Genomic DNA, 26,206 nt, shown 5'->3' with positions numbered 1-26,206 from the left:
CTGAAACAAGTAATTTCTGTAGTCTGCAGATTTGCAGAAAATGAAATGGAATGCATATAGGGTGTATTTTTAGAATCAGTATTATAACTTAGGGTGCTAGGGAAGCGGTAGTACCTCTGGCGGGGGACATGTCGTGCTCCTTCTGGGGTAGTTTGTCCACATTTGGTCCCCACCCTGCACTCACCTGTGGCTCCTAAAAGCTGTCAACATGCAACAGCGGCCACCATAGGTGTCAACTCCCTGGGGCCCTGGGTGCCAGAGCACCCACAAAATTCCCTATGAAGGGGCCAGGCACCCACAAATTTTGGTGCCAGGGCCATGCACGCTGCATGGCATCCACGGCCCCAGGCACCCATGGTTGCGGGGCCAAGTTGGCACTCCTTGTGGCCACACCCTGAGAAACGGCTTTGACTGGACAGCTAAACCAGATGAGGGTTGCCTATGGGTCTCAGACCCTCAGTGAGTTAGGAATCTCCCCTGCATGCGAAGACAGGTTCTGGCAGATCGAGTGGATGAGACCAATAGGAGGGTCCAATGGTCAAGAAGACAGTTTCTGCACATGGTGTAGGGGGAAGTGAGGGGCAGGTGGGGCTCTTCAACATGGGAAGGTAGTCCATCTAGGAGAAGGAAACTCTCATCCTAAACCTCTGCTGCCTTGTGGGGTATCTTTGGGAGAAGGAAAGGCTGAGGAGTAAACCCAAAGGAGTCCCTAAGGTGGTGGGATGGCGCCTTGTATGCCTTCTTCCAGCAACTTCTGCAGCCAAGCTGTTGCCCAGTTTATGGCTCTGCTTTCCTTTGGACCACACCAGAGGCGCTGAGAGATGGGTCTTGTTATCTGGGCAGCCCAGGACCTCCATACACATTGCCCAGGCTTGTGCCCTGGTGAGTTCAACAACAGTATTGTAACTAATATTTTTCTTTTCAACAGGTTGGGTGACTGGTAATGGGAAAGGCCTCATCTACCTGACTGACCCCCAGATCCATTCTCTCTCTCAGAAAGAAGCATCATGCCTGACAAACTTTGGGAAGAAAGGGATTTGCTATTTCTTCAACAATCAGCACACAGAATGCAATGAAATCTGCAGACGCCTTTCATTGACTAGACCTTCAGTGGAGACTTTGAGAAAAGAGATTTCAAGTCACTTTTGACCAGAAATCTAGAGAATTTGTAGAATAGGGTGTTCTAGCTATGATATAACAGTCAAATTGGCTGCTTCTTATGTGCTTTGTATTTTATTTTATTTTTAAAAAATATGTAAAACAGGCTGAAATGAAGATTCTCTAGAAAAGTGACTGAACAGAGCTAAGGGGAAATATAAATAATTTGCACTGAACTGTATGGCGGTTTAGCTTTAAAAAAATAAAATAAAACACCTTTTGGAGTAGAGAGCAGAAAAGTCTCCAGCTATCAGAACAGATATATTGTCAAAAACTGCTCTTTTCAGCCAACTCCTTCATTCATCACCTCTTCTTGTTCCAACTTCCCAGACAGCATTTTAAATCTGCCCACTCTCACAGATCTATTCTCCAATGGTGGGATGGATGCAGTAGCTGTTCTACTACAATGACCACTTCCATTTCGTTCGCTGCTCTTGCAAATGGGTGGAGGGGGGGTTGCTCTCTTGCTCACAGCTATAGGATATAAACCGCTGCTGGTTTGACACTCGTCCTCTTTGAATGTTTTGTGATATGTGTGCTGTCCACAGGCATCAGCAGTGCTTGCCCTGGGTAAAAGCAGCTGTCGCGTTTTTCTTTTTTGCTACTTATGAAGCAATCTTTTGTGTTTTTAGATCAAAGCTTGTAATTCATGGATGTGACCTCCTTGGACTTTTTGTCAGCTACCACCTGGAGAAATAGAAAGAAGCAAAAAGCAGAATTACAGCCATTGCACTTCCCAAGCATTCACTGAGGAATATTATAATATAAGAGATTGCTCTTCCTCTCCCCAAAGCTCAGCATTAGGGGGCATTCTCCCTCACAAAACCCAGCGCTATGAATTTGGAATGATACAAAAGCAATGCTATGCTCATGCATAGCACCCATTCATTTCACTAGGACCGGTGCAGGAAAACCTCCCTTCGGATTGTACCCTTAGACTTCCCCCCGCTCCTCTTTAAAAGTATCTATCAGTGCAGCTTTCCCAAAGTAAAACAATGGTGGGATCCCTGCTATAGACCAGACATCTGTTTTATGCCACCCCTGTCATTTGGATTTCTTTGGAGCAGGTCTAAAGGCCATTTCACATGACCCTGGATGCCTGCCAAAATGTGAGTTGGCAGTCTGCAGGCTGAATTTGTTCAGATAAATGGTTGTGTGATTGCATCACTATGCGCTCAACTCCATCTATCGTCATTCGTTCGTTCAGTTTAGACTCCCATTTTGTCACTCGGCTGTTACACCTTTTGGGGTTGGCACGACACAATACGTTACGATAAAGCAAGATCTATCGTAAGATGTTGCAGCCCCACAAGTACTGCTTTGCCATATGGAGAAACCCACCCTGCCTAATGACCAACTCATTTCAATATGATATGAATCAGTCTTAAAGATTGCGATCAAACCATTGGTGATGCTTGATACACATTAGAGGCTATTTATGCATGAAGAGGGTTCTAAATTGTGCAATCGAGGTCACCACACTACAGACATTTAGCGCAAGCTCATGGAGGGTGATGGAGCTAGGCCGTCAAGAACTAGATAATCTGTGTTCTTCTTGCTGGGGAGCACCTGAACAGGATTGTATTTGAAGTTCTTTGCAGCAAAGCACCATTGACTATTAGCTGCTCATCATTATCAGCTGCTATGGGCATTTTATTAATCTCAGACCTCTGGGGAAAGCTGCAGGGTTGAAGGTTCCTGGAACACAAATTCATAGAGTATATCAGTGCCTACCAGCCACGATGGCTATGCTCTGCCTCCATCATTGTATTCAGTAATGCTTTTGAATACCACCTTTATCTTCCAAGGAGCTCAAGGTGTGTACAAGGTTCTCCTCCTGCCCATTTCATCCTCACAATAACCCTGTGAGGCAGGTTATGCTAAGAGATGTTGACTGGCCCGGGGTCACCCAGTGTGCTTCATGGCTGAGGGGGGTTTCGAACCCTGGTCGCCCAGGTCATAGTCTGGTCGTCCAGGTCATTACGCCACACTGGCTCTTTCTGTGTGTAATAAACTTTACAACCACAACAGGTTCTGCCATGCTGTGGATGAGATGTTCATTAAGTATGCATGAAATAGAAACAGTAAGGCCCCTGTAAAAACGCTTAGTCTTACTTCAAAGGAGAAAAATTTACCTGAATACTTTACCTGGCCCATAATTTATCTGTATGGGCTGCATGCACAATACTTTCTTTAATTTAAAGCAAAGTGTTGGTGAAATTGACGTTACAATCCCATATATTCTTACCTGAGAATAAATTCCTTGGAAGTGAATAGGACCTCTGAGTAAACATGCTTAGGATGACAGTGGATTAGTGTTCGGGTTTCAGATTGCACATAGAGGTTCACACATAAAGATGCACTCTTATGAAAACAATAATTACCGCTCATCCCCTCCAAGAGGTGGGCGGGGTTTGCAACACTGTGTAGGGTTTCCCGGGACCAGGGTGCCCCCCCCTTTGGCTACAGGGTGGCCGTTGCCCCGCCCCCATCTCAGCAAGCCAATGGGTGGGGACAGGGCAAGGGCCGGAAAAGGACCATGCTCTTTAGCCCAGGCTCACTTTGTTTTCTTTCCAGGATGGGACAACAAGGCATGTGTTGGGTCATGCTGATGCCCATGCTGTGCAGAGCTGTCACTGCCCATGGCCCACAAGAGGCAATGATACTGCACCTGGGAGAGAATGACCTGGTAGTGCAAAAAGGCATCAGCCTGGTTCTATCTGTGAAGACAGACCTTGATAACGTGCATGCCCTATGCCCGGCAATGACCATTCTCTGGTTCGAACTCCTCCCCTGCCAGTGCTGGAGAGGGGCCAATAAACCTTCTTACATCAATTATACAGCGCAAAAAAAAATTAATAGGGCCATGCATAATACGCCAGATCAGCGGTGTCTCCATTCACCACCCAAGTGGACAATTCTGAGCTGATTCGGGTGGGTGGAGTACATTTGACCCAACCGGTAACGACCTTTGGTTGCAAGATGTGTGTCAGGGCCTCAAGGATTGATGGCTGGCAGGGCACAGCCCTTCTCTTTAGGGAGGGGCCTTCAGCTGCAGGTATCTTGGTGGCGAGTCCCCAGTTTGGGGTCTCGGGTGGCAGTTTTAGGCTTTGTTGGTATTCTGTAGTCTAACTTTGTGATGGGGGCAGAATCTTCATGCACCTCCATGCGGCGGTGTTAGCAGGGCTCGTTAAAGGGTTGATTGACCCTGGAGTGGCATCAGAAGGTCAAACTCCTTTACAGTCCCCTCCCACAACGCCTGACTGCCCTCAGCCCCTGTCAGGTATGAGAGGGATACCTTCCAAGGCCTAAGCCAAGGTTCCTACACCTGAAATTCAATAAAGTTGTGGCCTAATTTTAAACCCATACATTGTTGTCATGTCTCATTCCTGGGGGGGTAGGCTCCAGGGACAAGGTTTAGCGCATGGGCTCGCAATATATCTTGCTGTGTAAGGGTGGGGAAAGAGAATGAACCTTCTCTGATCAGGCTCACCCTTAACTGATTTTCTTCAGCAGATGTTTAAGAAACAATGACATTTAAAAATAATAATATTGTAGAGTGCATTTTGAAAAGGCGTATGATTATTTGTGGCATTTTGAGTAATGTTGAATGCATATGATATTTTATCGATGCACAAATCCCCACTACAAAGTTAGGCTGAACAAAAACCATTGGCTTTTGTTTCTGAAACTTACAGGGAGCTGAGATTTTCTGTGCTGCTGCTTCGTGCTGCTATTGTTTTCTAGGTGATGTTTGTGTGCTGCGTTGTTTGGATATACAAATGCCCCGTCACAGTCCAGAGCCGGAGAAGAAATTACCGGGTAGGTGTAAAGAGTAGAAAACTGGGGAGAGAAAGAGAGAGAGAAATTAAATCTCTTTATTATGGTGTGTAAAACCTTCAGGGTCGGGAAGCTTTGCAGCTGCGAAGGGAGAAAAATGCATTCACAAAATATAATGCTAGTGTGAATAATCCTTTTCTAGAGTCTCACTTGCAGACTGCTCCAGCTTTGTCAGGTGAACTTGAACTGGGCCATCAGCTTTGCTTTCGTTCCTATTGCACACTGTCTATCACCCGAGGGCATTCAGCATCTTGACTGTTTTAGAAAGAGAGCAAACAATCCATCAATGAACCCAGAGTCACTTTCGCATAGAATAGTAAAATCAGCATGTGACGGTACACTCGGCTCCGGGGGTTTACAGATTAAAATGATACATGACAGCTCACATGTTCCTGGGAAGATTATGTCAATTATCTTGTTCCACAGCCAAGAAAGACCATTCCCTGTCTGCACTGAGAAACACTAGTGTTAACCAAGTAGTCACAGCTGCTGATGCTCTATCCGCAGGAAGAAACTGCTAAAGTTTCCTAAACCAACGCTGTAAAGCTAGAATCATTCTATTTTGCTCTCTGTGTAGGGAAAAGAGAAGGAATCCTCTCTGATCAGACTCATCCTTAACTGATTTTCTTCAGTGGATGTTTAAGAAATTCCTTGTGATGCTCTTTTTTTCAGAATTGTCTCAAGACGCAGATGAAAAGCTGGTGTTTTAGTGTGTGTTGCCTAGAGTTTATACTGCTTTGTATTATGTAGGTGTGTTCTACAACAACTTTAAACATTCTTAGACATGTTGTTGGGGCAATGGATGATCCCCAATGGATGGCAAAGCTTAGATTTGAAACGCAAGGTGTATGAAATGACACATTAGAATCCCAATGTTATATTTTTAAAAAATCTCCATTTCTAATACACTTCTGCAAGTGCAGAGTTGAGAAATCCCAGCTGAAGGTGATCATTTCTGCTACTGACTTCACTGAGAGTGCTAAGGAGGCATTTAATCTCAGCTGCCCAATGTTTATAATGTCACATACACAGCACAGGGTATTTGAACAAAAACCTAACTACAAAGCAGTAACAAAACAGTACAAAACTCTCATTAAACATCACCTGAATCATGTTGAGATGCTCAAATTTGCACACCGTAAAACCAGTTTGCTGAAATTACCTCTTTTTACCAGGTCAACATCTTGACTGGGGGCGGGCAGAAGAGACAGAGGGAGAGAGCCCAACCCTGATCTAGCAGGATTCTAGTATTCATCTCAGAACCAACATGTCAAGGCCATGTCAATCTCACTTATCCTCTGAATTACACAGCACTTCATTCTTCACCTGAATAGTAAGTGCACTAATATTTGCAGCGCTGCTGCTTCTCAGCATGCATGAATCCAGGATAACAATTAAAAGGGAAACTGTGTTAATTATTCATTTTGAAGAACAGGCAGAGAGGAGGTGGCAGGGTGACCTGCATTCCCCTTTGGATTAAACATTGCCTGGGTGTAATCAGCTATGATGATGAAATCATCTCCTCGTCCATCTGCAAGGCAGGAGCTGAATGAGCAACGCTCTGCTGAGACTCTCAGCCGCCTCTGTCATCTTCCCTGAGAAAGACCCTAACCCTTCCCTGCACCAGTGCAATGTTGCATCAGCAACATGTAGCAGTAAGAGAATAGGGAATTGTGGGGTATAACTGTATGGCGCTCTGTATAGTTTCTCTATTTTACAATAACATTGCCTTGCGCATAGGATTGTTGTCATGTCAGAAGCCCATAGATAGTCCAGCTTCTTTGAATTGTTCAGCTTTGAGTTTTTAAAACACTAAGGGGGGGAATTATATTTCTTTCAATGAGAATGAAGATTGCTAAACTCACCTACTGAAATCAGTAGTGCTTGAAAATGCTTAACTTTGAAGTACCTCCAACACACATTTATAGCACATGACTTCCCCCAGAGAACCCTGATAACTGTAACTTGTTAAGGATACTGTGAGGGGATAACTACAGCTCTCAGGATTCTTTGAGGGGAGTTGTGTGATTTAAATGCCTGGATTATCTCTAGACCAGGGGTAGCAAACCTGCAGCCCTTCAGATATTGCTGGACTACAACTCCCACCGTCCTTGACCACAGAGCATGCCATCTGAGTCTGATGAGACTGAAGGTCTAACAACATCTGGAGGGCCACAGGTTCCCCTACCTTGGTTCCAGATGCTTTAGTTCTCTGTAGACAGTATACAGTGGTACCTCAGGTTAAGTACTTAATTCGTTCCGGAGGTCCATTCTTAACCTGAAACTGTTCTTAACCTGAAGCACCACTTTAGCTAACGGGGCCTCCTGCTGCCACCGCACCACCGGAGAACAATTTCTGTTCTCATCCTGAAGCAAAGTTCTTAACCAGAGGTACTATTTCTGGGTTAGCGGAGTCTGTAACCTGAAGCGTATGTAACCCAAGGTACCACTGTATTTCCCAATTGCTCACATTCACGTTTTTTCTTTTCTTTTTGGCAACAAATTAACAAGTGTTGTTGGGGAGCCTGTTCAGAATTATTTATCTTGTTCTCTTTACCTGCTGTTATCTGTTGGTTTGTTATGGGGTTTGGGTAATAATTTATATTTATTGTTGACTGGTATTTTTAATACCTAAAAATTATAACCACCTCAGAAACCAACAGAAACCAGAGTTTGAATAAATTGAGGGATCAATCATCCATGTGTCATGAGAATCAGTGGCTCCCAGATTGTGATTCTAGTGCATTTCAGGTGTATGGGACCACTTTGTCAGGGAATACTCAGGGGAGGGGAATAGAATTCTCTAAAAACAAAAACTATCCCCTTTCCCACTTCAAGTACATTCTTCTGCTCCCTGCTTTCTGTTCCTGTGATCAGTTTTGGCCCACAAGACCTACCAAGTGTAACATGTATCTAACACGTCCTCCTAGAGCTGCATTGAGAGAAGCAGGAAGTGACAGTTATAGGCTTAGGAGCTTCTCACAAGTCCTTTCGTCTCTGTGGCCCAAATTTACATTCTTTACAGAAATCCCCCAAGTCTAAAAAACTTCAGTGACTGTGCCTAAGGAATGATGACTCTGGTCCTGGCCACAGCTGACAGTGTTGGTCTTCAAAGAAATACTAGCCTTTCTCCCCTCAAAAACATTGGTTCCTACCACTCCGATCCTAGAACAACTGGCCATTGTCTTATGAAGGATTAAAATAAGTGTAAACATTAATTTTCATCATCGACTACAGAATAGTTTGTACCCACAGGTCTTTGCCTTCCAGAGCCAATGATGGGACCCAAATGTGCAGGTGGCTCCCTGGATACAGTCATTATGTGGATATAAGTTCCTTAAAAGTCAATGCAACCGAGCTCTGGGCTTTCTGGAGACATCTGGTGTGTCTCCTGTTGAAAACAGGATGTCAAGACTTGATAGATCCTCGATAGACCCATTCAGTAGGGCAGGGCTCTTTTTGACTCCCAAGCAATGTTTTTAGGATCAGTATTATTACCTTTCATTTTTCTTCAACAGACATCTTGGGCCATTACTGCCCATTTTAATCATTTCCCCATCCAATAAGTCTGGTGACATTTCCATTCAGTTACGCTGTACGTCCTCCTCTGACATGCAAGGGGTTGGGTAGTAAGGTCTTTTTGTTCTCCTTCCTTGGCTCAATGGCACCAGTTGATCTCAGCAGAGGCATAGTCCAAACTGATGTTTTCGAAGCTGGTGATGGGCGCGGGATGCAGTTTCCCCCCTAGAGTAGGCCATCATGTTAATCAGGGTTGATTTGTAAACGGCGTCTCCCCACCCCCAATCCCTTTGCTTGACTCCCGCTTTTCTGCTCAATGGCACAGATGCTGCTTTGTGCTGCCTGAGACCAGGCAGCTATTAACAGCAAATCCAGCGAAGGGAATTAATGAAGGAGTCTACTAATAAAAGACAGCTCAGGACAGCCAGACCAACTTGCTCCGAGCAGTAATTAACTTTTTAAAATACTCATGAAAGTAAATATTCCATCAGTGATGGCCCATGCTCTCCTCCTTTTTTCCCTTTTTTAATAAAGGCAGGAGAGAAAGGGAAAAGTAGTAAGGGGAACACGCTGATCCCAAGAAGCTTTAAGACTATCAATTGTCCATGCCAATAAGAACCATTTTCAGCGAGTTGCTGTGATTTCCTTCTCTTTCCAAGTCCCCAGCACAGAAAATATGGAGCAATTCTCAAGAGGCCAAGACAGAAAAGATCCAAGCAAGAACCAATCCATAATTAAAATAATTCAGAAAGATTAACTAAAAATCCCCCGTAGCACAAATTTATGACAGTAGACTGCATTATGGATGGGTTGATCCCCTCCCAGAGGACTATAATTGTATTACCATTCTCTTTTGTTATGAATTTGGATTTTAATAATATTCAACAACAATGTTAAAAAAACAAATTGTCAATGAGGCTTTGGCAGAGAACACCCTTGTGGGTTGTGTCCTAAAATCAACTGTCATGCTTGGGAAGCCCATCCACTGCTTGAAGAATCTTTTTTGGATCAAGTTCTTATGGGCATGCTTGTAGCTGCTTGTAATGGGCAAAAGCTCAGAGACGTTGAACACTATGGCTGCTTGTAAAGGTAAAGGGACCCCTGACCATTAGGGTCCAGTCGTGGCCGACTCTGGGGTTGCGGTGCTCATCTCGTTTTATTGTCCAAGGGAGCTGGTGTACAGCTTCTGGGTCATGTGGCCAGCATGACTAAGCCGCTTCTGGCGAACCAGAGCAGCGCACAGAAACGCCGTTTACCTTCCCGCCTATTTATCTACTTGCACTTTGATGTGCTTTCAAACTGCTAGGTTGGCAGGAGCAGGCACCAAGCAACGGGGGCTCACCCCATTGTGGGGATTCGAACCACCGACCTTCTGATCGGCAAGTCCTAGGCTCTGTGGTTTAACCCACAGCGCCACCTTACAGGCTTCCTATTTCAAGAGCTTGTGTGAGTTGTGCACCAAAAGCAAAGGAGCTTTGCTTTTGGGAGTGGAAAAATATATACCAGATATGGGTAAAAACAGGCCACAACTTCATAGGTTACAGACTGGTTAGGCATAGAGTGAGGATCAGTGATCAATGGGGAGCTGGCATGCTATCTGATGCTCCACCAACATCCCAGCCCTACTGCTGAGCCCCTCCAGGTCATAGCCAGCAAAGGTCCTGCTGTGGTACAGGCCAGGCATGAGAGTTAAGCTGACAACCTGAGTAAGCAGTGCTCAGCGCCCCCTTCCTGAGCCAGGGCTGGGGAGAACCATGCACAACACCTTGAGCTCCTTCAAGGAAAGGTGGAATATAAATGCAAACATAAATAGCAATAAGTGTCATCAGATAAAACATAAAGGGATCGTGCAACCGCATAGGTAATTCCTACTCTTGCCACATCACTGTCCACACATGCAGTGTGGGAGAATGGGGCTCTGTCGACATGCTGACGTATGCATGTACAGTTCCTCCACACAAGAGCGGGTCCTGAGTGGAATAGGAGACCACAACTTGGTGTGATTATACTCTTTGTAAATAGAGTAGCACACATGCAGGGCCCTTTCTCATGGGTGCCAGATGAGTAGAGCTGGGGTGTATCTACTGAGCATGCCAGGAATGGGGCTAGACCATAGAGCCCTGGGATGTCTGAAACCCTTTCTCTCTCAGTCTCAACATTCACATTTGTAATATGAACATAATATTGGCCTCACTTGCAGGGTTGTCTTAAGAGGTGAAGGTTTCAGACATTCAAAACAGCGTGTATTATACCAGAGTATGAGTTGAGTATTATATTTTTAATGCATCCTAAAAGGAATCGGAAGCAGTGCATCTAAATTCAAGCAGCAAGGGCAACAGTGTTTGTTTTTAATGTCAGGAAGGGTCATTATTATGAACTCTGATGGTGAGTTGATTAAATTGGCCAGACCAAACTGGAACAAAGTACCAGATTTTGAAGTCCTCATATTTGTACCTTCCTTTTACTTACAGAGATTGTAGTCTAAGCTAATGAGTCCATTTCAAAAATGTGAACAGTTCACAAGTCCAAGTTGCGCACTGCAGACAGGATTCACCTATTGTGCCCCATCAGCAGAAGCCCTGCACAAGAACCTCCCCTTGTACAATGATGCTTCCTACCTCCTCCCTTCTGTGCCCCCCAATGACTGGGTGGGGGGTCAGGAGAACCCACAGAACAGCATGCTGGGGGAGGAGAGGGGTTTCCATTCCATCTGGCTTGCGCAGACATAACATTTGTAATAGCCCAGCATTGAATTGCACCTTGGGCATTTTAAAATAAAATATTCAACCGGGCAGGAAAAACAAATACTAAGGCTTAAATCTGCTCATGGGAAAAGCCAAGTCAGATTAATCCTTGATTCACGATGAGGTTTTGGGACATTTTCATTCAGACATTTTCTTCAAATCAAAGGGAATTTAGAGGTGCTACCATTCATTTATTGCTTGTGAATTTATATATATATATATATATACCCTACTAGTTTGAGTGTAGAAATAAAATTTGTTTTGGCTCATACATTTTGCAAGCAAAACTGCTACTTAGATGGGTGGGTGTTTTGATCGGTCAAAAGAGAGCATCTAGTTCTCTCCAATATTGTTCATACCTATGAAAATAAGATTAGGGGACACAATTTCTTTCTCTTGTTCAATTGCCCAATTGTGTGGTTGAGTGCAGCTGCCCTGAGCTGCCTGCCACAGAGTCAAAATCTTCCCAATAAGCTTTCGGCGCTCGCCTAGAAAACACAGGCTTAGCTCCCATTTAACCGCCAGCCTCGCTCCTGGCTCTGTTTTATTCCTTCACGCTGAGTTTATCTGATTACTTCAGCCATGTGAAACAGAAGGCCTGTTGACACTCTCAAGTGAAGGCCTCGGTCTCATGTGTGGCTGGAGATCATCAGTGATTCTGTGAAGAGGCAGAAATAAGCTCTAGAGGAACACTGGGATGGCTTGAATGGAGCCAGCATTATACATATTTCTGTCACGCAAACAAATGAGGAGTGACTGCGTTGATGTACAGCAGGCACTAGTTCCTCAGACTGCCGGCAATGAAAATATGGCAGAAGACGCATTGCCGTGATTGGTTGAACATCTATCCCTTCTAGGAACTGGGGTTCTGTGAGGAGTGGGGTCAGAATTCTTAGCACAGAATCCCCCAAACTACAATTCCCAGTATTTTTTTAAGGGCAGGCGAGTGGAACCTGTTTCAGTCTGAGGGTCAGTGGGGGGGGGTAAGCCAAAAAGGGGGGGGGGCAACAGATGTGACTTTTTATTTTGTAAGGTAAAGGACCCCTGGATGGTTAAGTCTAGTCGAATTTGACTATGGGGTGCGGCACTCAACTCCACTTTCAGGCCGAGGGAGCTGGCGTTTGTCCACAGACAGCTTTCCAGGTCATGAGGCCAGCATGACTAAACCACTTCTGGTGCAACAAAACACCATGACGGAAGCCAGAGCGCATGGAAACGCCGCTTACCTTCCCACTGCAGTGGTACCTATTTATCTATTTGCGCTGATATGCTTTTGAACTGCTAGGTTGGCAGGAGCTGGGACAGAGCAACGGGAGCTCACCCTGTTGTGCGGATTTGAACTGCTGACCTTACAATCAGCAAACTCAAGAGGCTTGGTGGTTTAGACCACAGTGCCACCCGCATCCCCTTTCTTTTGTACAGTAGCTGCAGTCCAGACACCCAGAACTTTCTTCTACCCATGTATCTCTCCTTCCAGATAAGCAAACGGCATAATTACTATTCATGGACACATTGCAGCCAGAACGGGCGGTGGCAGTAGAGCAAACAAGTTAGGGAGAGGGAGTGTGGCCTGAGGAGAGCCCTGAGGACTAGATAGAGAGCCAAGGTGTTTGTGTTTATGTGTGTGTGCGTGTGTGATTGCATTGCTTTGAGAAAGTTATGTCTGCCAACAAGGTGCAAAATTAATGTACATTTGTAGTATCAATATGCTCAGAGAGGAAGACGTAGTGGTGCTCACTTTAAGCTCTAGAGCAAATTTCTCACAGCTTTGTGAGAACATGTTTGGCCCTAATCCATAAATTGCCATGGCAGTGTGGAGGCCATCAAATAGCAAACTGCCCCATTCTGCTCTGTGCCATGACAAGTAAGTAAGTAAGTAATTTTTTATTTATACCCCACCCTCCCCGGCCAAGACAGGGCTCAGGGTGGCTAACATAAAATATCAAATACATTAAAACACAATCAAACAAAGCTTAAAATTAGAATCAAGATAAAATTAAATGACTGCCCACAAATTACAACCACAGGGGTCGGGAACCTCAAGTATTCATCAGGGCCAGCTATCCATGTTGGTCCCACATGGAGGAGAAGCAAGCATTATTGCACAATTCTTTCTAAAGCCACAAACGGACTGAGTTTCTCTTTCTCTGAGGCTTTGAAGTTTGGCTTCCGACATTTCATTTTGCATTGTGATCAGCGACAGAAAACGAAGGGACAAACAGCTGATCAGCAGCGATGGTAATCCACTGGCTTTGTCTAAAGGGGGTGGGGAAAATATCTTTGTTTAAGATTACACAGCCAAATTATGGTTGTAGATCAGGAACACTCTTTTTAATTATGGCGATATGCTCTGAGATGTATGCATTACTTGAAAGAAAGCACGCACAGCCCCTTGGGGTTCGGCCTTTGTCGAGCTGGCACTAGGTTTGGCTTCTCAATGCTATTCTTATGCCAGGGAGGGCAATAAACCCCCTTGAGAGACATAGAACTGCCAGTTGAGCTTTGACAGTGTGGAGAAGCTTTTATACCAAAAGCATAATACACAAAGGGACCATAAAGATGTTTTCAAGGAAGATGACCTCTTTGTCAGGAGAAATTAAGCTTTTGTGGCAAAGAGCTGCTATGGAAACAAGCGGCCCCTATTTCCCCTCCGTAATTTTGAACTGACAGTTGTCCATTTATATCCCCTCTCACACATCTGAAACCAAGCCCACGCCAACATTCTTGTGGGGCACCAACAACCGTTCCCAGTCTGTAAAAGCTAGACATGTCCTATCGCACGGGATACTAAGAAGCACCTTTGAGACCATTTATGAGGTGTGTTAATACTATTAACACTGAATGCAAACCAGAAAAAAAGAACTGTGAAGCCGGCATCTATCTAATGACTCTGGCCCGCAAAAAACTTTTGCCATAATAAACTTTTTAAGATGCTGCAGTACTCTTTGCCATTTTATCTGGTAAATATAGGCTACATGTATGCTTTATGAGACCTATGTAAGCCCAAGTTTTTTTGCACTTTATATACCCTATAGATTGATCAGCTTCCCAAACCTCCAAACTGCATGGCTGTCAAGATATCTGCAATGTTCATAAATGGGAGGGTTCTCTACAGAGACATGTGGATTCTGGGATGCACAGAATCTGATTGTTGACTGGTTCACACATGCACTGTTCATGCATGGTGCAGGCAACATTTCAGTGATCATCAGCATGGGTGTAGCCAAGGGGGGCAGTGGGCAGCTCCCCCCCAACCCCCGATCAAGTAAAACAATAAAAACACTTAACTAACTGAGGTTCTGCCCCCCAACATAAAGCCTGCTCCCCCCCAACATAAATCCTGGCTAGATATAATTTTATTGTACAGTATTGTGAAAACAAGAAATCAAAATAGCAAAGGCTGGCATGGGAGTGGTATATAATCCTTCCTCGTTACCCTCATTAATGAAACAGATCTCCTCATTTTACAGTCCAATAGAAGCCTAAGCACACAGAATCCCCACTAAAAACTCCATTTGGCTCCATGTTCTGATATATTGCAGCTGTTACAGTCTGTAACAAAGCAGACAATTCCCCGCCATTCTGGTGTAATCTAGCCCTGTGTTCAAATATTATTTCAGCCATAAACTTACTAGGTGGCCTTAGGTGAGTCACCATCTCTTAGCCTCCACCAGGGTGAGGGTCATCAGGGGCTGGCATCATTAGGCATCTGCCAAAATTCGCAGCCTGCAAAGGGGGGGGTGTTGCTGACCTCCAAAGCCACCTGCTCACATGGCCTGCTCACTTGTCCTCTCCAAGCATGCAAGCAGGGATAAAGCTGGCAAGATGGAGCAGCATCCTCCATTTGCCTTCCACACCATCTGGACCAGGTGTGCAGATTGGTCCCAGAGGAAGATAGCAAGTAAATGAGTAGTGATGACAGTGACAAGGAAGAGGCTGGACCACTCAGAGAAGAGACCCACAGAGGACATCTTGCTCAAGAGCACACACACACCCCCAAACAATCTGGATGAACCATTTGTGCCTCACTTATCTCACCTGTAATATTTAGTTAGTCAGTTATTATACATTTATAATATCCTAACTTTCATCCAATGATCTCAGGATGGCATACATGGTTCTCCTGTGGGATGGGTTTTAATGGGTAGGAGAGGATATATTAATTGCAATTTATCCTTCCAGGCTCCCATATATGTGGGCTGAACAGAATTTCAAAATCCCATCATTGGCAGCAAAATTAAAAGCATAGGAATTAGGCTGCAAAAACCCTATTTTGAGCAAGTCCAGCTATGAAGTAGGCTGGCTTCCCCCTTCTTACCCCGCTTCAGGCAACAACTTGTGAAGCAAATTTAAAAATATAACTTGCTTTCTTATAATCCTTTATTGGTTTAGAGCAATGGCAGCAGTAAAAACTATGCAGGCAAAATACTTATATTTACAGCAGGCATAGGCAAACTCAGCCCTCCAGATGTTTTGGGACTACAACTCCCATGATCCCTAGCTAACAGGACCAGTGGTCAGGGATGACAGGAATTGTAGTCCCAAAACATCTGGAGGGCAGAGTTTGCCTATGCCTGATTTACAGCATAACCAACTTCAGGCGTGCAGCTGGAGCAAGCAGAGGCATATCTGCAACCATTGCTGGCCAAAGAAAGAGAGAGAGGATAGAGAAACAGGAAGCACTATATGCCCCTCCCTCTCCCAGGGAGCAGGGGAAATAACATCATACAGATCCCTCTCTACCAATTGTATTTCTATGGTCTGAGTATCTGCCTATCAGCAGTACAGCTTTGTGGTGTTAGCCCCTTCTCATGTTAACTAGCAAGAATATGCATGTGTTGGGTTAGACTGCTGATCTTCCACATCTCTCTCCCCATTTTATCATCACAATAACCCTGTGCAATTAAACTAAGAGTCGGTGACTGGTCCAAGATGATCCACTGAGCTTCATGGATTAGTGCGGATTTGAAGTCTCGTCTGCCAGGTCCTAGTCCAACCTGTAATCACACTGGTTCTCAATCAGAAGATCAATACTATTTACTCAACCTTTTCAGATTTCTTGCAGCAGTTACTGAAATAATGTATTGTTGCGCACTATCCCAATCTCCAAGCATTGCGAGAGTCCTGGGATTCTAGGCACTTACCCAGAACAAGGGACAGTGTAGACTGTTGTATCTTTAGGTTTATTTGCATATCTGTACAACCTAAGCCTATGGTGGAGGGGCTCACAACATTAATACCCCAGAATGTCATGCCTCTCCCATAGCCACAGCCTTGGATTCAAGAAGAAATCAAGCATGTCTCTCCCTCTCAAGCTTCTACCTGCAGCCTGCTTCTAGCTTCTAGCTCATACACACATCAACTCTGGCTTTTGTCCTTCTAACTACAAGCCAGCTGAGGGAGGGGGTGCAACCATTTTCTCTCTAGCACAAAGCCACTTCCTTTGTGGCCACTTAATGATCCATACTTGGTGGTCATTAGCTCACCAAGATGTTGGCCTGACTATTCCACAAATTGAATCCTCCATTGCATTTTAAATGTTGCTGGATCCAGGAATTAGAAGGAGTTGGGGCACATAGCCTAACCCTGTCCCCTACTCAGAACACTTTATAAAGAGCTTTGAGCACTCTAAGGCGCTACAGAAGGGAGAAGAGATGAGGAGGAAGAGCTGTTGATCAATTAAATAAACATCTGAATCCTAACCAATTAATCATCTAACATTAATCAATGTCATTTGATTATATTTACATATTGCAAAATCAGTGAGGATAATGAAGAAAGGGAACAGTTGCACTTCAATGAGCAATAACAGGCCACAGATTTGTCTGAAGAAAAACCCATCTTTCAAACTTCCTGCTTATTCATTGATAATGGTTTGTTGTTACCTAGGGAAGTCCATGCTGGAGTCAAGCAGAAGGCATCTAAGAAGGCATGGGGTTGCATCCAGTGATGTCCCATTTGTGGAAGGACTTCTGCTTGTGCAGTGTTGTTTCTCCTTCCTCTTCTCTCCCTGCATGCCCCCCAAATGGATTTGGGGTACACACATGGAGTGAGGAGAGGAAGAGCAAAAATGGAAGGTTCTGTTGAATGGATGCAACCGACAGTGGTCTTGGATGTTCCACCTCCCAAACAAAATACAGAAATCAGAATATAGCTCAAAGTGCTTAAATCCCATGAATGTTATAGGGCTTAGATGTGCTTACGTGTAATACAGAATTCTGCTCAAATCCTTTAATTCATAGCTGCCTGAATTCATGATTCCATTTTTGCATTTTGCAAGATATTCAGTCAGACACCAGCTGAAAGTCCTTTTTTCAGTGTCCACTTGAAGGTGAAACAGAGGACAATCATGTCTCATCTTAGGAGAGAGACAGAGACGAAGAGACCCCTCCCCATCTCCCCTTAGCATTCTCAGAGTTTAATCATTAAAAGGGATAGCATGGTTGTTTTAAAGGCAGTGTGTAAAGCTGGTCCTGACACACAGGTCCACACGCTGTCAGGGTAGTGAAAGATTGGCTCTTGTTTTGTCCATTCTGGGTCTCAGCTTCAGATTGCTGCTCACATCAAAGCAGTGATTATGCAAATATGCACTTTTAAAAGGGTTGGGTGAGGAGAGAATTATTTATCACACAATAAACCCCCTGCTAGGGTTGGAAACAATAGATCTGATCACTTCTAGCCCAAGGCTCAAAAAGGGTTGGTTTTTTTTAACTGGACTAACCTAATTTCACTAATTCTCTTTTCACACATCTTTCTCTCTCTCTCTCTCTCTCTTTCTTTCTTTCTTTCATTGAACTTTATACTCTTGGGTCCCAATCCAGTAGATTTCTAGATTCACGAGCTGCACATTTTATTTAATTAATATGGCTACTCAAGAATTGGCTGCTGAATAAAGATATCCAGGTGCTGATGCCCAGAAGTTAGAAAGCAGAAGACCCTGGTGTAGAATAGGTATGTGAGGGGGAAAGGGGGAAATGTGAAGGGAGGTGGTTGTGATGATGTAGTGGCAATGATCGATGTGTGGTCCATGCAAGAGAAAAAGAAAGAAATCAGGCTAGGCCAAACTGAGAAAACCATATGAGAAGGGACCTTTCTGCAACATCACTGTATCAAAAATAGGAGCCCCTTACAGAGAACCATACTACTTTGGGGTAAACTCCCCTTTTTTATTGTCTCCTCTTGCAGACTATTAGAGAAAGGTTAACCACACATCAGATTATGCAGCTATGTGGCATAATGTGTGAATAAGTCATAATAATAACAACAATAATTTTATCATTTCTACCCCGCCCTTCTGGCTGGGTTTCCCTGGCCACTCTGGGTGGCTTCCAGGAGAATGCAAAAAAGCCATTTCTATACATTCTGCAACAAGCACAACTTAGTTGTTGTCCAATACTCCTACAGTGGGCTTTCCAGTGACAACAGCACAATAGGTTGGATCTTTTCACTTATTTCACTTTGTGCTCAGTTCCCGTTGAAATCAGTTGAAATAATATGCCCCATTGAGAGTCTAAAATGTCCCTAGAGTGGCCAGTCATTTTAATGCTTGCTTCCTACGGCTCTCAGACGTTTTTGACGTCTTGTGCACTCCCCTGAGGTTTTGCAAGAGGGCGGTATAAATAAATAAACTTTTGCAAATAAATAAGTCGTAAGTCGCTTGTCCTGTTGATTCTTGATAAATTAATTCACTACTACTTAAAATCAAAATCGCTTGTCCCATTGGTTCTTGATAAATGAATTCACTGATTAAAATAAAAATTACACTAGCTGCATTCATTCATGTGCATGTTTGACAATCCCCATCATCCACCACCAAGACCTACCCCTCTCCAATTAATGCTGCTGAAGGGCAGGGCAGTTAAGTACTGGAGGGCAGAGCCTTGTGTCTCACGCAGCCCTGTGCCCAATGAGCAAGCCTGCTGCCCTCTAAAGCTGTAAAGGCTGCAGTCCTCTCAGGAGAGTTAAAATAAGATTTATCTGCCACTCTAGCCTGCTTCTGCACATAGAAGTGCTCAGTCACCTTCTGCCTCTGGCAGTAGAATGTCTTGGTCAGCCTCTCCTCCTCACCTAGACTTGGCGCCTCAGTGACTCAGCTCAATCTGTAACTCCAATGCCATAGCTGCCCCAGGCAGAGACGTCACCTTGCCAACAAAGGTCCGTATAGTTAAAGCTATGGTTTTCCCAGTAGTGATGTATGGAAGTGAGAGCTGGACCATAAAGAAGGCTGATCGCTGAAGAACGGATGCTTTTGAATAATGGTGCTGGACTCTTGAGAGTCCCAGGACTGCAAGAAGATCAAACCTATCCATTCTTAAGGAAATCAGCCCTGAGTGCTCACTGGAAGGACAGATCCTGAAGCTGAGGCTCCAATAATTTGGCACCCTCCTGAGAAGAGAAGATTCCCTGGAAAAGACCCTGATGTTGGGAAAGATGGAGGGCACAAGGAGAAGCGGACGACAGAGGACGAGATGGTTATACAGTGTTGTCGAAGCTACTGTGGGAGGCAGTGGAAGACAGGAGTGCCTGGCGTGCTCTGGTCCATGGGGTCACGAAGAGTCGGACACGACTAAACGACTAAGCAACAACACCTGCCCCAGGCACGCTTACAAAACAGAGGAAAAGAGGGAGTAGACACGTGTAGGGTTGTATTGACAAGGGTTAGGGAGGGAGGGAGGGAGGGAGGGAGGGAGAGAGAGAGAGAGAGAGAGAGAGAGAGAGAGAGAGAGAGAGAGAGAGAGAGAGAGAGAGAGAGAGAGAGACGGTGTGTGCTGCAATCCCGCTCTGTCAGTCTGCTGCCTGGAGCGAGGGGCGGTTCGCCCTCGGCAGGACTCGCGTGCGGGGACAAGGCGCCCAGGATCCGCGTCTGCCAATTGTCACTCAGCCCATTCAGAAGGGATAAAGCTGAACGAAGGGAGGCAGCGAGCTCGCTGCCTTTCTCTCTGTTTCTCCTTCTCCCCTGGCTTGGAGCAGCTTTCTGATTGGCACCAGATTAACACGTAGGGACCAATCGACGAAACGCATCACTCTCACTCCTTTGTTCCCAGCCGGTGGCAACACGCGATGGGCCCTTTTCAGACGTTCTGAAGACCTCAACGTAGAATTCCCCGAAGTTAATATGATCTGAGGTCGTGTAAACATACACATATACACACACGCCCTGCTGTTAAGCGGAGTGAGGCAGCCCTCTGAAAATTTGGATTGTCATGAAAGGGAAACAACTTATTTAAGTGTTGGTGTGTGTTTTTTCTCCTACCAGGCAGGGGGAGAGGTGTTTGTGGGTTTTTCCACCTCAGATGCCAAAATAATTTGGACCCTTGGATCGATGTGCTTCGACTTGTCCCGGAACTGGGGTGCCAATGTGCTGCTCTGCAAATATAGTGCAGTGTGATGTAGTAGTTAGAGTGCTGGACTAGGACCTGAGAGCCCTGGGTTCAAAACCCCACTCAGCCATGAAGCTCGCCTTCGGATAATCACCAACTGCCAGCCTAGCCTACCTTCCAGGGTTGTTGTGAGGATAGGGTATGGGAAGGGAGAAAACCATCCACACCCCCTTCAGCTTCTTGAAAGAAAAGTAGGATATAAATGTGAAACATAAATGAACAAACAATGCTGCAGCTCTGTACATACCCTGAAGTCCCACGAAATTAAATGCAACTTCTGAATGGGTATATGTAGAATTGCACTAAGAGTAGGCATCAATTAGGCTTTACTTCCTAGGACTGTAAATGCGTTAGCAATGGGGCTGAAGCTATTGCCTTGTGACATAGGATTGCCTGCTGACACTGCAGCCTAATAATTCGGTTGGTTCTAATGGGACTTACCCCCAGGTGACTGCCACTGGGTCCTTGGTGTGTTGTAACTCATCCTGCTATACAGTGTACACACACAAGCATAGAAACTAGGTGAAAAGTGATGGGGGGGGGAGTGCTTCTACACAGAGTCATCCGTGGATGTGATGATGATGAGGGAGATGGAGAGCCACACAGACACAGCAATTCATGGTGCAGTAGTGGCTAGAAAGAGGCCACCTGCACATTGACCACATAGTCTCCGTATACAGAGGAGCACAAGCCCCCGATTTATAGCCGCATCTTCGGTATACAGCTAGTATATACTGTAGGACAGCCCTAGAATCTGGACAGGATCTAATTAGGCCAGCAGGCCTGCTAGTCAAGAAGAAAGGCGGGCTAGTAATATTTTTATTAAAACAAATAAACATATATCTCAGTTACAGTTCTTTAACTCTGGCGTTAGGCCCCTTTCAGGGGCCAATGAACCACATTAGGAACAGCTTCTCGATCCTTAACGTCAAAAAGCCACAACCACTTGGCCGTAAACCATTTTAAACCCATTGCAGTGAATAATCATTAGATTGACTTCCATTGGTGTAGAATTGGTATATTTCTCAATAGTTCATCTTTCTTATGGAGGTGGGTCAGCTGAAATCCAAGTTATCCAGCTGAACTGGTTTGTGAGTCTGGATGTGTGATTTTTCAAAGAGTGGCTCTTATGTTCACTGTGTGTGTGTGTGTGTGTGTGTGTGTGTGTGTGTGTTATGCATGTGTGCATAAACTTCCTTATCTATGCTGTTTGTGGTACAAACCTGATTCCCTGAGGTGCATCAGAGAAAGTTTTGCCGCTGGCTTTTTAAAGGTACACACATCTTGCTTTGTCTCCTTTAGCCAAGCAGATAAATAGTATTAATACAGCCTGACCCAGTTCATGCCAAATCCCATTCTGAAAGGTAGGAATTACTTTCTGGTTCATGTTAAATCTGATTTGCTAAGCAGCCTTAGGTGAATATCTCCTTAGGGTAACCAGTAACTGAGAAATTAAAATGCAACTGCAAGAAATAAAGTCATGGATCACCACCAAGCACATCTTATGAAAATTATATACTTTATTTATATATCTGTTTCCTTTCAAGAACGATGTCCTTGCTCTGAGAAATGTAAATACATACTAGAATAAACTCTGAAATATACAGGGGGGAAATACGTCTCCCCCCCTCCCCCATGAAATCTTTTCCTTTGTAATAAATAGAAACAAACACGTGGGTGGTTGATTGCGGGTAATGCTCCGTGTCTGCTGGGATTTTCACAGTCTGCTGAGATTTTTTTGTAAACTGGTGAAAGGACAGAGGAGTTCCTCTCCCCCTAAAGGGTCGAGAAGATAAATAATACATGAGCCAGTCTCCCCTCCTGGTTCAGCGCCCACCCCACTCCGACCCCCACCTCTATACCCCCCCCACAAACCCTTATAATAAAGAGTTCCGCCTAAATTTCCACGCTTGCATTCAGTCGTGACAAAAACCTACAAATTATACAATGACTTCTCACCCGATCTACAAACAAACAAACAAAAACAGAGCCCAAAACTTTCTTTTTCTCCTTTTTCCATCCAGCCATTTCCGATAAATCATCGGAGAGACAGATGGCAAAATGGGGAATGGGGGCGTCGAGGAAGGAGAAATGTGTGCGTCTGAGGGAGAAGGCGAAGGACAAAAGACATTGTGCCTGGCCAATGTGGGAAAGTGCACATCAGAAAGAGAAAGTTTGGTTTGACAGGTGAAATTCCCACAGCCTCCAGGCGGGCGATGGGAAGCCGGCAGATGCCGCGCCAGGCACGGCCAACGCGGAGCTGGCATGGCGAAAGGGAGGAGAGGACAGACCCAAGACATTCACGTCTCTCCGGGAAGCCCGAGGGGCCGAACTCTCCCCGGGATCGCGCCCAAATCCCTCGGTCCTTGTTTGGTGAGCGGGCGCCTGCGCGCCGCGCTCGACGGCGACAGTTCAGCGTCAAGCATTGACCGGGAGGCCGGGCGAGAGCGAGGATAACCTTGGGGCGTCAGATGAGGTCCCTGGACAGCGCGTAGCGCTGCTTGCCCGGCTGCCAGTAGTCCAGCTCCGAGGCGGAGCTGCCCCCAGGGCTGCAGGGGGACAGAGTGCAGCTGTACGTCGAAGAAGAAGAGGAGGCAGCCGACGGGGCCGGGCTGGTGGTGCAGCTCCAGGACGAGGCTGGCGAAGGGCTGCCGTCGGCGCTGCCCAGCACCGCCTCCGAGAAGGCGGCCGCCGCCGCCGCCACGGCCGCCCCACCGACGCCCCCGACGCCGTGGTCGGCCAGACGGAGCGTCTCGCTGAGCGCCCAGATGTAGTTGTGCGCGAAGCGAAGCGTTTCGATTTTGGTGAGCTTGGCGTCCTCGGGGAAGGTGGGCAGCACCTCGCGCAAGGCGTCCAGTGCCGAGTTCAAGTTGTGCATGCGGTTGCGCTCGCGGTTGTTGGCCTTCAGGCGCCGGCTCTTCTTCAGGCGCTGCACGGTCTCCACCGTCTTGGTTGCCCGCGAGCCGCTCCGGGCCCGGCCCGTCGAGCGCCGCTTGCAGTCGTGGCGTCTCAGGCCCAGGTGGCGCAGGTGAGCCAGCTCGGAAGCCGCTCCGGGGACGCCCTCCGCCGGCCCCGAGGGCGAGAGGGGCTGGGACGCCTCTTCCTCCTCCTCGTCCTCCCCTTCGGAGCCGGACGAGAACTGCGTCAGAGAGGAGGAGGAGGAAGAGGAAGAAGAGGAGGAGGCGGGCGGCGAGCGGGCTCCAAGCAGCAGCGCTTCCTCCTCCTTCAGTTCCAGGTTTTCCGGCTTCACAAACATCCTGAAAGGAAGAAGAGGCAAGAAGAGAAGCGGTCAGATCAGCGAAATGAACCTGACGACCCTGGCAAGGCTGCCCGCTCCGCCCACCCTATATAGCAGAGTTGGATTGTGTTGTGAACTGCCTTGAGCTCTGAGGATGAAGGCGGTATACAAATTTCATCCTGTAATAATAACAATTAATACTAAAATAAAACAGCTCTGCCGCGTCCGCTGCGTCCATCTCCCTGGAGCCTCTGGCCAGAGAAGAGGCGCACGGAGGCGCTCGCTTGCCAGTTCGTCTCTCCAACTCCACGTGCTGAGCGCTTGACAAGCCGGAAAAGTTGACGGCGCCTCACACTACTTAACTATTTACTTCCTGCTCATGCCCAGAAACGGGCCCTTTCAAGTCGATAGGGACCATAGCGTCCAAACCCCTGCCATGCCCAGTCTTTTGCCCAACGTGGGGCTCCAACGTTGGATTGTGGGATTTAGGATCTCATGCTCTAGCAACTAAGCTACCGCGCCATCCGGAACAAACTAGGCAGACAGAGATGGAGAGATGGGACTCACCGCCCATTCCTGATGAACGGATATGGCTTGTACCCCTCTTTCTAGCAAAGCCCCGTAAACTTCTGTAGAGCACTTAAGGGGCTTTAAACGACCCCTCTGATTTGTTCCCCGCGTTTGGGTGTCAAAGTGCCAACAGCTGACTAAGGAAAGCGAAACCCAGACAGACTTTATTGGAAGAAGGAAAGGACCCCCGCTGCCTCCCCATCTAAGTGCTAATGGGTGGGAGGCGGGGAGCGGCCCCTGCGATTGCGCTTGGCCAATTTAGCGGGACTTTCGCCGGCAACTCAAAAAAAAAAAAAAAAAAAAAACCCAAGTCAATTCACAACCCCAACAAAACGCATCCCAGCTTCTATCCAAGCGCGCAGCGAAAGAATCGTAGACTTACTTGGCTCTCCTTCTAGAGGCGGTCGGATTTTGCTGCACGCTGCGTAGAGTTTGTTTGGGGTTTGTTTTTGTTTTTGCCAGGGAATGCGTCGGGTCGCTCGTCTCTCGCGCTCTCCTTTTTTTTCCGCACCGCCCCCTCGGTGCAAAAGCTGCAGCCCGGGTTTGGCCCCGCGCCGCTCCCCTCCCTGCTTGCTGGAGAGGGTCCCACTGTTGCCGGGCGCTGGGGTGGCTCCAGACCCCTTTGCCGGGGTGAAGGAAGGAGGGGGGAGAGAGAGTTTGGTGTTGCTGATCGCGTGTGCGTGCGCAAGAGACAAGGCAAGCCCGACGGGGCGAGCTGCTGGCACGCGCCCCTCGCCTCCAGTTAAAGCGAAGCTGCTTGTGTTTCCGTGGCTGTGCGTCTGGCACACGACTCTCCTTAAAACCCCTAATATACCCCCCGGACAACAATCAAATCTACCCCCAGGGCCTCCTCGGCTCTTCCTCCCCCCCTCCTCCCTCCCCAGGTCGAGTCTTTCTTTTCATTTCATTATCATCACTCATCTCTCTTTTTTTCTTTCTCTCCCTCTCTCTCTCTCTCTTTTGGGGGGTTGGTTAGGAGGTTGCTTCTCTTCCCCTCCCTCCGCGTCAAGCCCCCTTGCCACCCACCCACCCCACCGACCCCTCCCCTCCTTCCCTCTCGCTTTCATCTGATCCCTCGCAAGTGTGTGGCGCAGCCCCGACGGCTCTAGGGTGCGATTGGTGCCTTGCGCTCGGCTGGAGCGTGCCGCTAATTTATTAATGAATGGGGGTCGCGAGGCGCAGCTGGCCAATCGCAGAGTCCCGCTAGCCACGCGCGCTGGAACCTGCTCCCTTTCAGCAGCTCATTAGGCCGGGTGGGGGGGGGCGGGGGAGTCAGAGGAAGGGCGTCCTGCAAAGGCTTCAGCCTCCCCTTTGCTGACTCCTCAGACCCCGAAGGGGCGGCTCGCAAGAGGCGCCCTGCTCTGCCCACCTCAGCATCAGAGACGGGGTGCGGGAGGTGGCTTGCGCCATCCCGAGCAGGCTTGTTCGGATGTTCTGAACCAAAAGCAGAGCAGGTAGAATTGAGGAGGTTTGCCGGGTTTGCCTTTCAGGCAGAAAGGTAACCAAGTCCCCCTTTTCCAGCTGTTGGGGGGTGTAGTTGGAGGCGCAGGTAAGGGCAAGAACAAGTCTCTCCACCCCGCGCAGGTGGTTACGTGAAAAATGGGTACTTTTCATATGCCGTCCACGATTAAGTCATCAACTGGAAATTAGAAGCTAAGGTTGCATTTACAAGCTGACTTCCTTGCTCGAAAGCAAAAGCTATCAAACTCCAAAGGGAGCAGGCGAAAGTGCCTTGCCGCTATTAAAAGTTTTACAAA

At 46.7% G+C, this 26,206-nt stretch overlaps 2 protein-coding genes across 4 annotated transcripts in view; one reads left to right on the top strand and one right to left on the bottom strand.

Annotated features, from left to right (window-relative positions):
• ALPK1 (alpha kinase 1) overlaps positions 1-1,409 on the top strand; it is a 44,628-nt gene extending 43,219 nt beyond the window's left edge. For all 3 annotated transcript variants that reach the window (XM_083571014.1, XM_083571016.1, XM_083571015.1), the window contains exon 14: positions 929-1,409. In XM_083571014.1, coding sequence (XP_083427140.1) covers positions 929-1,149 — 221 coding nt within the window. In that variant the 3' untranslated portion in view covers positions 1,150-1,409. The remainder of the gene's footprint in view (positions 1-928) is intronic.
• Positions 1,410-22,965: 21,556 nt separating this feature from the next.
• NEUROG2 (neurogenin 2) lies at positions 22,966-25,441 on the bottom strand. Its single transcript, XM_083571907.1, has 2 exons — positions 24,832-25,441; positions 22,966-23,898 (listed from the first exon to the last, which is right to left on the bottom strand). The coding sequence occupies exon 2, from the start codon at positions 23,895-23,897 to the stop codon at positions 23,109-23,111; it is 789 nt and encodes a 262-aa protein (XP_083428033.1). The 5' UTR covers position 23,898; positions 24,832-25,441; the 3' UTR covers positions 22,966-23,108.
• Between the last annotated feature and the right edge of the window lie 765 nt (positions 25,442-26,206).

This window comes from Podarcis filfolensis, assembly GCF_964270895.1.
Source record: "Podarcis filfolensis genome assembly, chromosome: 9".
NCBI lineage: Eukaryota > Metazoa > Chordata > Lepidosauria > Squamata > Lacertidae > Podarcis > Podarcis filfolensis.
This window is presented reverse-complemented; position numbering and strand designations above follow the sequence as displayed.

Bases quoted from the DNA above. Each gene is read 5' to 3' on its own strand.
- NEUROG2 (XM_083571907.1), bottom strand. From the start codon at position 23,897: ATGTTTGTGAAGCCGGAAAACCTGGAACTGAAGGAGGAGGAAGCGCTG.